The sequence below is a fragment of the Felis catus genome, chromosome B2 (genome assembly GCF_018350175.1).
Source record: "Felis catus isolate Fca126 chromosome B2, F.catus_Fca126_mat1.0, whole genome shotgun sequence".
Lineage (NCBI taxonomy): Eukaryota > Metazoa > Chordata > Mammalia > Carnivora > Felidae > Felis > Felis catus.
The window spans coordinates 51,268,797-51,282,010 of record NC_058372.1 but is presented as its reverse complement, the minus strand read 5'-3'; the positions used below and the strand labels follow the sequence as shown (position 1 = coordinate 51,282,010).

At 39.9% G+C, this 13,214-nt stretch overlaps 1 protein-coding gene across 2 annotated transcripts in view; it reads right to left on the bottom strand.

The window, feature by feature from the left end:
- Positions 1 to 13,214, bottom strand: part of LRRC1 (leucine rich repeat containing 1) — a 134,224-nt gene that overhangs the window by 47,850 nt on the left and 73,160 nt on the right. For both annotated transcript variants that reach the window (XM_023254065.2, XM_045057656.1), the window contains exon 3: positions 3,747 to 3,825. In XM_023254065.2, coding sequence (XP_023109833.1) covers positions 3,747 to 3,825 — 79 coding nt within the window. The remainder of the gene's footprint in view (positions 1 to 3,746; positions 3,826 to 13,214) is intronic.

The following is a 13,214-nucleotide window of genomic DNA, read 5'->3' as shown; positions in this document are numbered from 1 at the left end:
AAAAGTATTTAAAAACGTACAAAGAAAGTTTACTTTCAGTATTTCTATGGTTACCTCCAGTTAGGGAGGGAAAAAAAAAAAGGGTTAAAAAGATCTCATTGCTTCTAAAATGCCAAAGGTCCTTATACATAAATCTGCTAATACAGACAATAGAACATAGAATTCATTGTTTCAGGTAGGAATGAGGAGGGGGGCTTCTTGCTTTAGTGATAGTCTCTACATTAGAATCTTTCATTTCATTCCTCTTTCTAGGTTCCGTTTTTAAAAAGAAAACTCTAGGGGCACCTGGGTGGCTGGGTGGTGGCTCAGTCGGTTGAGTGTCCAACCCTTGATTTTGGCTCAGGTCATGATCCAAGCAATGGTGGTAGGACTGAGCCCCAAGCTGAGCATGGAACCTATTTAAGATTCATTCATTCATTCTCTCTCTCTCTCTCTCTCTCTCTCTCTCTCTTCCTCTCTACCCCCACCCCCTTCTGGCCCTCTCCCCCACCCTTGCTCTCTCTCTTTCTCTAAATAAATTTAAAAAAATAAGTAAATAAAAATTAATAAAATTTAAAAAAATAATAAGCAAATTCTATGGTACTATTTCACATATAATATAGGTAATTCCAAACTTCAAAAACAAATCCAGGCCCTGCAAGATGAGAGTTATAGTCCATTATCACTGAAACACTTTTTACGAAGTTGAAACCTCTTTCACAGTGTAAGAGAGGTAAGATTTTTTATTCATATTTAAAAAGATGCAACTTACCTGCTGCCTGAGTTTGTACCGTAAAGTACGTATCATTTTACAATTTTAAAAGTAGCTAAAATGCTCTTAAATATAAGGAAAAGGTATTTTGAAATAGCTGATTTCCTTTTTTATGAGCTGTTCACGTTAAGAGCCAAGCCACTGTGTGGGGAGGAAGCATGGACAGCAGGCTAGGAGAAAGGAAGTCTAGGCGGAGCTGCCACTCAGAGGCTGCGTCATCTCAAAAGGTCATTCAGTCTCTTTCAGCCTCGGTTTCTTCAGCCATAGCATAAGCGGGTCAACCCAAATCGTTTTTAAGGTCCTTTCAACTCACAGATAAGTTGTCCTAATTCTTAAAGGAGTACACCTGCCAAATCAAAGACTTTACTTTAAGAAACCTCCCAAATATGAGGCCAGGAGAAAAACGGAGTAAAGCCTCCTACAGGGTGGGTGTGTTCTGGTCAGAGAGTTTTGAGAGAATGGTAAAGCCATGTGTCAGCAGACATTAGAAAAGGAAAACTAAAGAGGTAGAAAAGGGGATTAAGCAATTGAATGGCAAAAAAAAAAAAAAAAAAAGAAAAAAGTCCTCCAAGGCAGCATAATAGTATTTCCCAGCTGCCTAACCCTACAAGCTGCCTTACGGATAAACAGCTTAGTTCAGTTCAACAGCCATTTAGAAAGTGCTTATCCCATTCCAGAAATTAAGGTAGGGCTGGAGATAAAACAATAATAGAAGAATACAAGTAAACTTTCTCAGTCTAATTGGGGAGTCTTGGTCAAGGTGATAACTCAAATGTAAATTTCAAGGGGGGTGCCTGGGTGGCTCAGTCAGTTAAGAGAATGACTCTTGGTTTCAGCCCAGGTCATGATCTCACGGTTCGTGTGTTAGAGCCCTACACAGGGCTCTGTGCTGACAGCTCAGAGCCTGGAGCCTGCTTCAGATTCTGTGTCTCCCTCTCTCTCTGCCCCTCCCCTACTCGTGCTCTGTCTCCCTCTGTCTCTCAAAAATAAATAAACGTTAAAAATTTTTTTTAATAAAATAAAATGTATAAATTTAAAGTGTTAGGAAAAAGGTATGCTCAGAGCATAATGGAAGGGCCAGAGGAGGGGACTGTGCAGAGTAAGAAAAGACTTCCCAAAGAAGTGTAATGCCCACCCCCCCCCCCACCTTGTACACCTTACAGGAGTGCAAAAAGAGGAGAGTGAAATAAATAACCTATGAGCACTCTGTAACAGCAGAGCCTGACGTCTGACACGGGCAACTGAAAGCAATGAACATGGAAAGATAGGCCAAGGTCAGATACAGGGCAGGGAAGGCTGCATAGCACCTGGAGGAGACGCCACTCTATCGTATAGAAACAGGGAGCTCCAGAAAGGTTTGAAGAAGAGGGACAATTGTGTGGACCATGGTTAAGAAAGAAGACAAGACTTGAGGACAGAGATGAGTTAGAGCTTACTACATTTACTATTTTTCATAAAAATAGATGTTATTAGTAATATAGTCACTGAAATTCAAAAGACAAAAATAAAAAAGAAATTTTTTTAATGTTTATTTTTGAGAGAGCAACAGAGCATAAACAGGGGAGGAGCAGAGAGAGGGGTAGACACAGAATCCGAAGCAGGCTCCAGGCTCTAGGCTGTCACACAGAGCCCGATGTGGGGCTCAAACTCACAAACCATGAGATCATGACCTGGGCTAAAGTCGGACGCTTAACTGACTGAGCCACCCAGGCGTCCCAAAAGTATTTTGTAAAACACATTGACTTCAGGGTGTCTAGAGTCGGTTGAGCATCCAAATTTGGCTCAGGTCATGATCTCAATGGTTTGTGGGTTCGAGCCCCGTGTCCGGCTCTGTGCTGACAGCTCAGAGCCTGGAGCCTGCTTCGGATTCTGTGCCTCCCTCTCTCTCTGCCCCTCCCCAAGTCGCTGGCTCGAAGCACTCGCACGCGTGCGCTCTCTCTCAAAAATAAATAAACATTAAAAAAAATTTTTTAAATAAAACATTTACTTCTTAAAAATAGCAGAAATGGCAAAAGCAACACTAAATGGGCATTCTCCAGCACTCCATACCCAAGAAGACCCAAGTAATTTTCATATGGGCAATATGTATCCCAAATTTTAATCTCATCTCAATTTTCCTATATGCTTAAAAAAAAAAAAAAAAAGCAGAAGGGAAGAGGGAAAAGTACCTTTCTCCTGAGGTTGCTAACAGAGTTTAGAAATCTTAGATATAAACCTACTTGGCCTAGAGACACATCTGGAACTTTTCCTGAGGACCATCTCTGAATTGCCAGGTAGGCAACAATTCAGCTAACCTGGCAACACAGGAACCTGGAAGTCAGTTATCAGTGGCCTCATGACTGAGCCAGGAGCCACGAGGAGGGTGGCTCAGCTGTGCCCAGGCAATGTGCTGCGTCATACCAGAACGGGCAAGGCTGGAATCGGTAGTAAAACAGTGATAAGGTGGCTTTATTTAGAGGAATAAACCCAAAGAAATCCTCACAGCTATCGCTAAAGTAAGGAAATAATGGTGTTGGCAGAGTTGTTTGTTTTAAAGGGAGAATTAGAGGAAAGCTAAGATAGTAATATGTTTCATTACTGGGGTGGAAAAAATATCCCTTATTAGGACTTCTCCTTGGATAACTATAGGGGAAGCTCTCTGGGAATTCAGAACTCAGTCTCATCCTACAAGACAACATAAGCAATAGAGGATTTATGAACTACTCCAATGCTTCATACTGCTTGAGAAATGCACTTCTTACTCCTGTTTTGTCCACTCCACTGTGCCTCCCCTGACCCCCTACCAATATCCTTTCAATGTTCCATCAATAGCACAGTGTGCCCTTCATTGCACAGTGCTATTTATAAATAAATCTCTATGAAGGTCAATCATCCTTGATAAAGACAGCCATCCATCTAGGTACCTACACAATGGGTAACCAGGTTGTATTCATGGCTTGGTTCCCAAAAAGGATATCCTTAGTACTACATACAGAAAAGCAAGCAGAAAGGTTACCTCGTCAGTGGATTTCCGCTGAAGTCAGCTATCTGTAGTGCTTTACAGAATGAGATGCTTTCTGGAATCTCAGGAATATCTGTAGGAGCAAAGAAAACATCTGTCATTTACCACCATTGTTAATAGTTTTCACCATCCTCAAGATGGACCACAGTGACGAGAGAATATCTAGTAAGTACTATCTCTATTTAAATGTGGCATGGATTTCTAAAGTATTTTTCTACAATTCTTTAAACTTGCTTTCCTTTAAAAAAAAAAACTTGCTTTCCTAATGGAAGATACATATTCTGAGTAGAAGCACATTAAAGAAAAAAATATTAAAAACAAATAACACACATGGATGGACCTTGAAGGCATTATGCTAAGTTAAATAAGTCAGAAAAAAAAAACAACAACAATGTATGAACTCACTTATATGTGGAATCTTAAAAACGAAACTAAAAACAACACACAAAAAAAGAGGTCAGGCTTGTGGTTACAAGAGGCAATGGGTGAGGGAAGGAGAAAAATTGGATGAAGGTGGTCAAAGGTACAGACTTCCACTTATAAGAAAGATTAGTAGTAGGGATGTAAGTACAATATGGTGACTACAGCTAACACTACTCTATAATGTATTTAAAAATTGGTAAAGGAGTAAATCCTATGAGTTTTCATCACAAGTAGAAGATTTTTTTTCCTTTCTTTTTTTTCTTTTTACTGTAACTATATGAGATGATGGATGTTAGCTGAATCTAATGTGGTAATTATTTCACGATATAGGTAAATCAAACCATCATGCTGCACACCTTCAACTTATACAGTGATGATTGTCAATTATTTCTCAATGAAACTGGAAAAAACAAACAAACAAACAAACAAACACCACCACCACCAAGTCCCATCACCCTACCAAAAGTCATTGATGGCATTCTGTCGTAATTCCCATTCAGCTGTTTTTTCTTACATGTTCACATAGTTTGTATCAGTACACTGCATTCTAGAGTATGCATTTTTAAATTATGGACTTTCTCCTTCTGATTATAAGTGTAACCATCTGGAAAATTCAGAAAAGTCCAAAGAAAACAAAAACCACCAACATTTCCATCACCCAGAGATAATGTTTTACTCTGATGTTTTTTTTTTCATTGTCCTCATATACATGCACACACACAGTGTGTATAAACATGTTATATTTCAAAAAACTGTAAGTTCATGCTGATTTGGTTTTTTCCACTGCACATTTTACAAAATCTTTCCTGCCTTTATTTGTCCAAACAGTTTGCCATTTTTCATGGCAGAAAACCCACTGCATACATTTTCAGACTTCATTTAATCAATCTCTTATTGTTGGACATTTAGGTTGTTTCCAAGTTCCTGATGTTATATTTATATTTATATCCATTTCTGATTATTTCCTTAGGCTAAGCTCCCAGAATTGTGATTACTGCATGGAAGGCATTAACAACCGTACAGTCCTTGATAAGTACTATTAAATTGCCTCAGAGGAGGCCAAGTTATATCTATTTATACTTCCATCACCCTGCACAAGGTGTCCGATTCAACATCTCTCCTCCTCCTTTCTTTCTCTTACACTTTCAAAACTGCCAGTATTATTAGTAGAAATAGTCTGGCAACATTTTGTTTTATATTCCTTTTATTACTAATTAGGCTGAATATTTTTCCCTATGTTTACTGGTTACTAAATATTATGAATTTAAAATGACCAAAAATTGTTAAAATTCCTCTTTCTCTTGGCATGAAATGTGGGGTTATAGCTTTTAGGGCTTTAAAGGTTTATTTCATAGCATTTGATTTCAAGAATACATTTATTTGGGACATACTAATATGAAGAAGGACTAAACAGAAAAGGTTCTCCTGGTCCCATGAGGTTTCTTCTACTAGTTCTACAAATGCAAGCTGAGCCAAAACATACCTACTCTTTCTAAACTAGGGGTGGCAGAGGGAAGGGAGAAATCAGGGGGAAAAAAGGATGCCCTGCTCCAGCAACCACAAAGTAATCAGAAGCTCCATAAAAGCTTTTCGTTCAAATTTAAAAGCCAAAATCATTTAAGTTTGTGGTAACATTCACGTCACACTATTCTCTGCCTTGTACGGTCATATGAGGTAGTAAAGAGCAAATACTCTGATCCCAGTTTCATAAATATAATAGCTATACATACATACACACATACACACACAGTTGAGTCTGGAATGGATTTTTAGAATTTTTTTTTTAAAGTAGGCTTCACACCCAGTGTGGAACCCAATGTGAGGCTTGAATTTACGCTGGGAGATCAAGACTGGCACTGAGATCAAGAGCCTGATGCTTAACTGACTAAGCCACCCAGGTGCCCCTGGAACGGATTTTTAAAATACACAAATATTTGTGGGCCCTGAGGTACAAATACATTGGAAGGCCCTTCTACATACATTACCTTATTTCATCTCAAAATAAATTATTTTCATTTCCATTGTACAAAATGGACACTAAGGCTCAGAGAGATGAAATGACTTCCTCATCATACAGGACTATCTCACTGTTTGACCCTCCCATGCTGGGATCACAGAACTGTTGTGCTTAAGAATGAATGAACATCCATTACAAAGTAAGCACTGCTTTCCAGGCAAGCGAGGAAATGACACACCATGGCTTTCCTTGGTCTGAAAGATGCCGGTTGTCCTGTGCAGTCCATGACAGTCCCTTTTATGCCACTACTTCAGGTCTTGGTGACCAGTTTTTATAAGACTGAGGAAAGAGGTGCACGTGCCATACTAGTTACCTCACAAGTGCCGAAGAAGATCAAGCCAGACACATAAATACAAACTTTACAGCAGCTTGCTGCTCTATCCAAGACAAAAAAAAAAAAAAAAAAAAAGCATAGAAACAGAGCAAGAGAAAAATGTATGTCCATTAGATACAAGTTTTTAACACTCTTCACACCTGAAGCTTGGGAAGATGGCCTATCAAGGAAACACATGAAAAGCGGCTGTGAGAAACTCTGATCAGGACTGGGCTAGAATCTGGAGATCTGAGAGTAACAAAAACAATTGCCAGAGAATACAGCTGGACTCAGTCCACACAAAGCTGACAGAGAGAGGTCTGGCTCATAGGAAGGCATTCGCTCCTTAGGATAACCTGCTTGCATACACAGGAGAAGTAGCAAATCGGCAAACAGAACACATGTCTCCTGACTCCCAAGACCATTTCTTTCCATCATGTGCACATTCTGAACTTGGAAGAAAAAGAAATGTATTTGCTTGGAAAAAAAAAGAAAAGAAGAAAAAGAAAGAAAGAAAGAAAGAAAGAAAGAAAGGAAGGAAGGAAGGAAGGAAGAAAAGAAAAGAAAAGAAAAGAAAAGAAAAGAAAAGAAAAGAAAAGAAAAGAAAAGAAAAGAAAAGAAAAGAAAAGAAAAAAAGGTATAGGCAAGGAAGTCAATGATGTGGTGTGAAGAGTCCTGAGTACCAGTTTGCTACAGGTTACTAAAAATATAATAAAAAACTAAAGGAGGAAAACATCTACTTATCCTTACATACCCAGCTAAAATGTCATATCCTCAGGGCCATGTTCCATGAGTCCCAAGATGAGACTGGATTCCCCCACTCTCAGTTTCCTCAGGCTTCACCTTTGTGAGATCTGTTACAGTTTTAACTAACCGGTGACAGTCAACCTCCCTTTTTAAACTCTAAGTTCACTGGAAACAAAGATATTGTTGGTCTCGTCTGTCGCTGTTCCCCTAAAGCTGACACAGAAATGAGCTTAAGCTTTGACACAGGTGCCAAATGAGTGAATGAGAAGCTAATGAATAAGTCTCTGCAAGAACAGCTGCTCTCTCACTTGAGTCATGAAATATCCCCATAAGGTCAGGATTATCTTCATTTTACCACTAAGAAAATTGCTTAGTCCCAGATCTCTGACAAGAGGGAGTATAAAGCTTGCGGGTTATTCCCAGCTGAAATCCCCTTTGACTGATTCTTAAATGTCTTCCTCAGGACAAATATGAGGTGTGAGAATAAACATAGGAAAAAAGTATATAAATAGCACCTTCTCAATGAAACCCAGGCTGACCACCAACCTCATTAAAAAACTAATTTGAATTTTTCCCCCATACCAATTCCTACATTCAATTTCCAAATCTTTCTCATATTCTCTAATTATTTTCCTTAGCCATCTTTTTCTTCCCACTCCTATTATTATCAACTTAGATCAGGCCCAAATCATCTAGATGACTATAATATCCTCTTAAATGATCTCTCCCTGTATCCACTTTGTCCTCCATCAAATCTAAAGAGACATAAGAACAATCTGCACCAGTTTTCCACATTTACTAGGCTTGTGCCCTCAGACAAACTACTTAACTTACCTGTGCCTTAATTTCCTTATCTGTAAAATGGATCACCAACAGACAACTTTTTAAATTAATGCTAGCACATCATACCTTCAGTGCCTCATTAAGTTTAATAAAGAAAAGAGAAAATTAGACAAAGGACACTCACGCTTTGAACAAAATAAATAAGAGCAGAGGAGAAACCAAGTACAAATGGGACACTGAATACAGTGAGGAGAGGGTAAGCCCTGGGAAAAGACAGATATGCCTGAACTTCAGGATATCAATATGGGAGTATCTGGAGAGAAGACTGCTATCTTTTGATAGCAGATTACCAAATGCTAGGTTGAGCTGTTTACAATTACTTTGGTAGACAAGGGGTTCCCTCTCCTATAAAAAGGGGATAATCACCTCCAGCTTAGGGCTATCTAAGGATAAAGCAGAGTAGCATGAATAAAAGCACATGGCACTCTGATCTCTCTCATTAATATTTAAGAGAGATCAGGAGAGAGGACCACTGGTTTCCATTCAAGGCCAAAAATTCTGAAGAAGGGTAGCATTATTAGTAAAGATGAGAGGATTTAGAGGGCTTTTGTGGTTGTTTTAACTATCTGAGAAGCAGTAACGATTAACTCCTAAAGAAATATCTATTTACATAAAAATATTAGAAATAATTAATGAGATTTTCATCTACTCATTAAGGAATGTACCTCAAAACTTCTACTTGCCAATATTCAGCTTAGTTTTGTTTCAATATAGAGTGAAACAAAAAAAAAATAATCATCATCATATTTTTCATTAATTCAAACTGGTTTTTTTCTCATACATGTCTCAGAATAAAAGCATAAAATTTGGTATTTAAAAAATGAGAATAATTTTAAAATTAAGTAATCTTTTCCCTACTACTTTCTTAAGATAACCTTTAATTTGGACCCACTCTAAGCCACCATTATTTCTGAATCAGAATTGCTTCAAATTAGTGAGATGTTAAGTGTACTTAAAAAATAAAAATATCTAAACAGTAGTTTACCAATGTGACCATTACTACCGCCTGTATACAGGAAATGGATAATTAACCTTAAACTCTGTCAGTGCAAAATACTTTCAACACCTCCAGGGAGACAACAATCCTGGCACCATTAGCCCCAGGGCTTCTGGGACAGAATACAGCTTTCCCTACAGAGATTATTGAAACTGATTGTAAAAAGACTCCCCGTGCCCTCCCTGATACTCGTGTTCATTTCTGGACATCCATTTTTAATGCATCAAGCTGAGAGTCTACTTCCCCCACTTCCCTCACCCCTGCAAATACAGAGACCTAGTCCACTTTCTTCCTTGAGGAATCAGGGCTCTCTTCCCACAAGCCCAGAACCCTCGTGGTGGGTCACACCTTTTCCAGAAAAGCTAACACCATCCTCTTGTGATGGAGATAGATTAGCCTGAGGGACGTCTCGGTTTCCTTCTATGTATATGAGTTTACAAACTTCCAAGGTATTTCTTTTCATGGAGGATTGAGCACAGACAGCCTGTTTTGACCATAGCCCCCATACATCACACAAGTTCTTTCTGGATAAACCAATTACTCACTGGCATTTCTTGTTCTATATAAATAGCATCTCTTTTCCTCCTGGGTTGGAGACCTATCTGATGTTAGTAAGTTAGAATACTAGGTTCTCTCCACTGAGAGTACCATGAAATGGTCGTGGCTTTTCTCTAGGATCATCTAATTCATGTTGACAGCATTTGGACATAGGAAGTCGAAGAAGACTAGGAATGTTTAAAGAAAGCCAATTATTACCCCCATTCTATCAATCTTTCTGTAAAATTGCAAAGAATGACATTTTAAGCTTCCGGTGATATTAAATGGAAAGTTGAAATTTTACTTTTGAAAATGAGGCAAGAGCTATGTAAGCAATCATCTACACTTATTGCATCAGCACTACTAGCCCCGCAGCAAGGTGGCTGTGTTAGCTTAATTAGTACAAGGTGCCAGCAAGGTCAGGGGCTTGGATTCAGTCCAAGCGTAGAGCAGTTTCTTCTCCCTGGTTCCAAGTCGCCTGCACTCTGAGGACCCTTTGTGAAATGTGTGATTGAAAAACAGCCAGGGCTGGGCCTTATCGAGCACTTAAAAGCATCCTAAGCTACAATTCTAAGCACTTTGCACAAATTAACTCCTCTAAGTCTTCACGGTAACTCAGAACGTTACTATTATCACTTCCATTCTCATAATGAGGAACCGGGTGAGGGCCAGCAAGCAGGAGGATCAGGCTTTGAACCTAGGCCTTCCACCCCTCAGAGCCTGTGCTCACCATACACTTGCCTTGTCTCGAAAAAGAACGTGTGAGGTCAAGAGAAACCGCAAAACACAACCCAACTGCCTTACCGCCAACAGCCGCCGCCCTGTGCTACTTGTACAAAGCCAAGGGTGATGCTGCCTCTGAATCTTCAGAAGCTCAACAGACGGGAGCCAGAGGAAAGGTGCACCACCCCATCTGATAGCTTACAACAGATTTAAACATTTGCTTACCTAATTCTTCTGATTAAACAAAACCAAATAAACCACTTTTAAGAAAACACAACGAAAAATACCAAAGTAATAAAGAAGGTTTAAATTGAATTCTGCTATATGGTTAATCTTTAGCAACTTTTGGTTATGATACAGTACTGAAATTAAGTGTAGCATTTGATTAAGTAAATAATATTAAAATGTTTCATCATTATTTCTTGCTTAATGTAGCTCCTACCAGAGAAAGAATTTAATCAACACTACTGACAAAAAGGCAATACAGTGTCACAGAATGTCAATTAAACCTTCCCTGAATCCCCTCCAAAAGACTGGGCCTCCCAAGTACCCAGTACTTTGAGTAAGCACTTTGTTCAAAGGTAATTACCTGTAAACATTTACTCAAAACCTTGTTTCCCCACTAGATGTGTCCTCCAGTAACTAGTTCAGGGATCAGATCTACAATGATCTCCAGTACCTCCCTAGAATATACCATTGTGTAAGTCTTTAATAGGTGGGCATTCAACAAAACATCCTTACTCACCTCACTGGGGCTGGATCAGAAGAGAGAACCCAGGGCCAGCATCCTCACCTCACATAGAAAAATGTCCACTGCCCTGAGACTCCAGTCCCTCATAAAGGGGTTGTTGGATTTATCTGCCTCATCTGCCAACCAGGGCTATTGAGAGGTAAAATAAGATAACATACAGGATAACCTGGTAAAGTACACAAACGGAAAGGACTAAAAGAGGTGAGAAAAAGGCAACTCTCCTCAAGGAGCACTGACTGGTTTTGAGCGTGGGTCCCTTTGTATATTAACTTGTGGAGTCTGGGGCATGTTTCCTTGCCCTTCCCTCACCCCAGACATAACACTGAGACCAGGGGGAAAATGTCATCAACAACTTCTGTCAAAAGAGAGAGAACGGAGTCTTTAAATAAGTCTTGGGTATTAGTATCCAATCTTAGGCAAAGAATCGTGTAATTTATGAACTGTTAAGAATTTAGGACAGTACCTCAATACCACATCACTCATGTTAAACTATGACAGAAACAAACAAAAATTAATGCAGCATAAACAAATGGAACCATCACAAAGAAAGCCACCCCATGAACTGCTGTGCAAAGACACTGGGGCAGAGGTGAACCTAACAGGAATCCAACAATTCACAAGCATGCACATGGATATCAGAGACTGTTCACCTTCCCTAAACTCTGCACCGACATTCAAGACTTGCTCAAGACTTGTTCCAGATGAACAATTTCCCATTAGACTTTAGTTCCATCTGTATTTCTCATCTACGAAGGGAAAATGTATAAGATGTGATGCAAGCCCACTTGGGTTTTGCTTCTCATGGAAACGATCAACCTTTACAATGAGCACTTGCAATATTTAACAATGTTAGATAACGAGGATGACAAAACAGCAAAATACAAGATTACAAAAAACTTGAAGTATTTATGTTTTTTAAATGTTTATTTATTTTTGAGAGAGAGAGAGAGAGAGAGAGAGAGAGAGAGAGAGAGAGAGCGCGCGCACAAGCAGGGGAGGGGCAGAAAGAGAGGGGGACAGAGGATCTGAAGCAGGCTCTGCACTGACAGCAAAGAGCCTGATGCAGGGCTCAAACTTATGAACTGTGAGATCATGACCTAAGCTGAAGTTGGGCACTTAACCCACTGAGCCACCCACCCATAAAGAACTTGATCTTCTTCCCATGCAACACTGTCTCCTCCTGTGAGAGAGGAATTAACTTAGCAGATTAATCGTCTTGCTCACATACTGAATTCCCTGAACACCTGGTGAGAAAATGAGCACCATGGCTGGCCCTGGCCAGTGCTGAGCTGACACTTCCACTCAAGCTGGCCACCATGGCATCAACAGTGCATGCACATGTGTGCACATAAACGCACATACACAATGCCTTCTTTTCAACCATATCGACACCTTATACCTTTTGGCACAATATTTCTACTTTAGACGAAGATTTGAAATTGCTACCCGATGGCCTGGTACTCAGATAAGCCTCTTTTGAAATCAGTCACCCTCCAGTTGTTGTCATTGCTACCTTAGCCACAAGTGGCAAGTCAGGCACTGGGAGAAAAGCAGAGGACAGGATCAAGATCAGGAAAAGTGATAGTTATTGCTCTGAAAAAGAGGAACTATTCCCCTCCGATCCCTGCTATATCACCTGATTGTGTGTCTCCAAATAAGAAGAGCTGCCACTGTTAGGGCCCATTATGTGCCAGGTACTGCAAATGGCATTTTGTGTGCATCATCTCTAATCCTTACAACAATTACTGAGATAGTGGTCCCATTAGCAGATGAAGAAGCAGGATTGAAAACATTAAATTGTCCATGATCCCTCTGCTGACATATAGAAGAGCAGAGCTGTGAAATTCTAGTCCATCTGCCTCAGAGCTGAGGAAGACTGTGACGTAACTGCTAAGGATCTGGACAGTCAGATTCCATGAGTTCCAAACACGCTGGAATAAGAGATTCCCGAGGAAATGAATATGGAGAGAAAGAGGAGATAGAAACCCAAGTCTGCAGTTCTGAGATACCACACAGAGGTGGGGGTGGACGCACAGTCTGAGGAGAAAGGAAGAGCGAACCTCCTGTTTGGGGGCAGGGGACACCCAACAGGCAGAGGGAAGAGCTGAGAA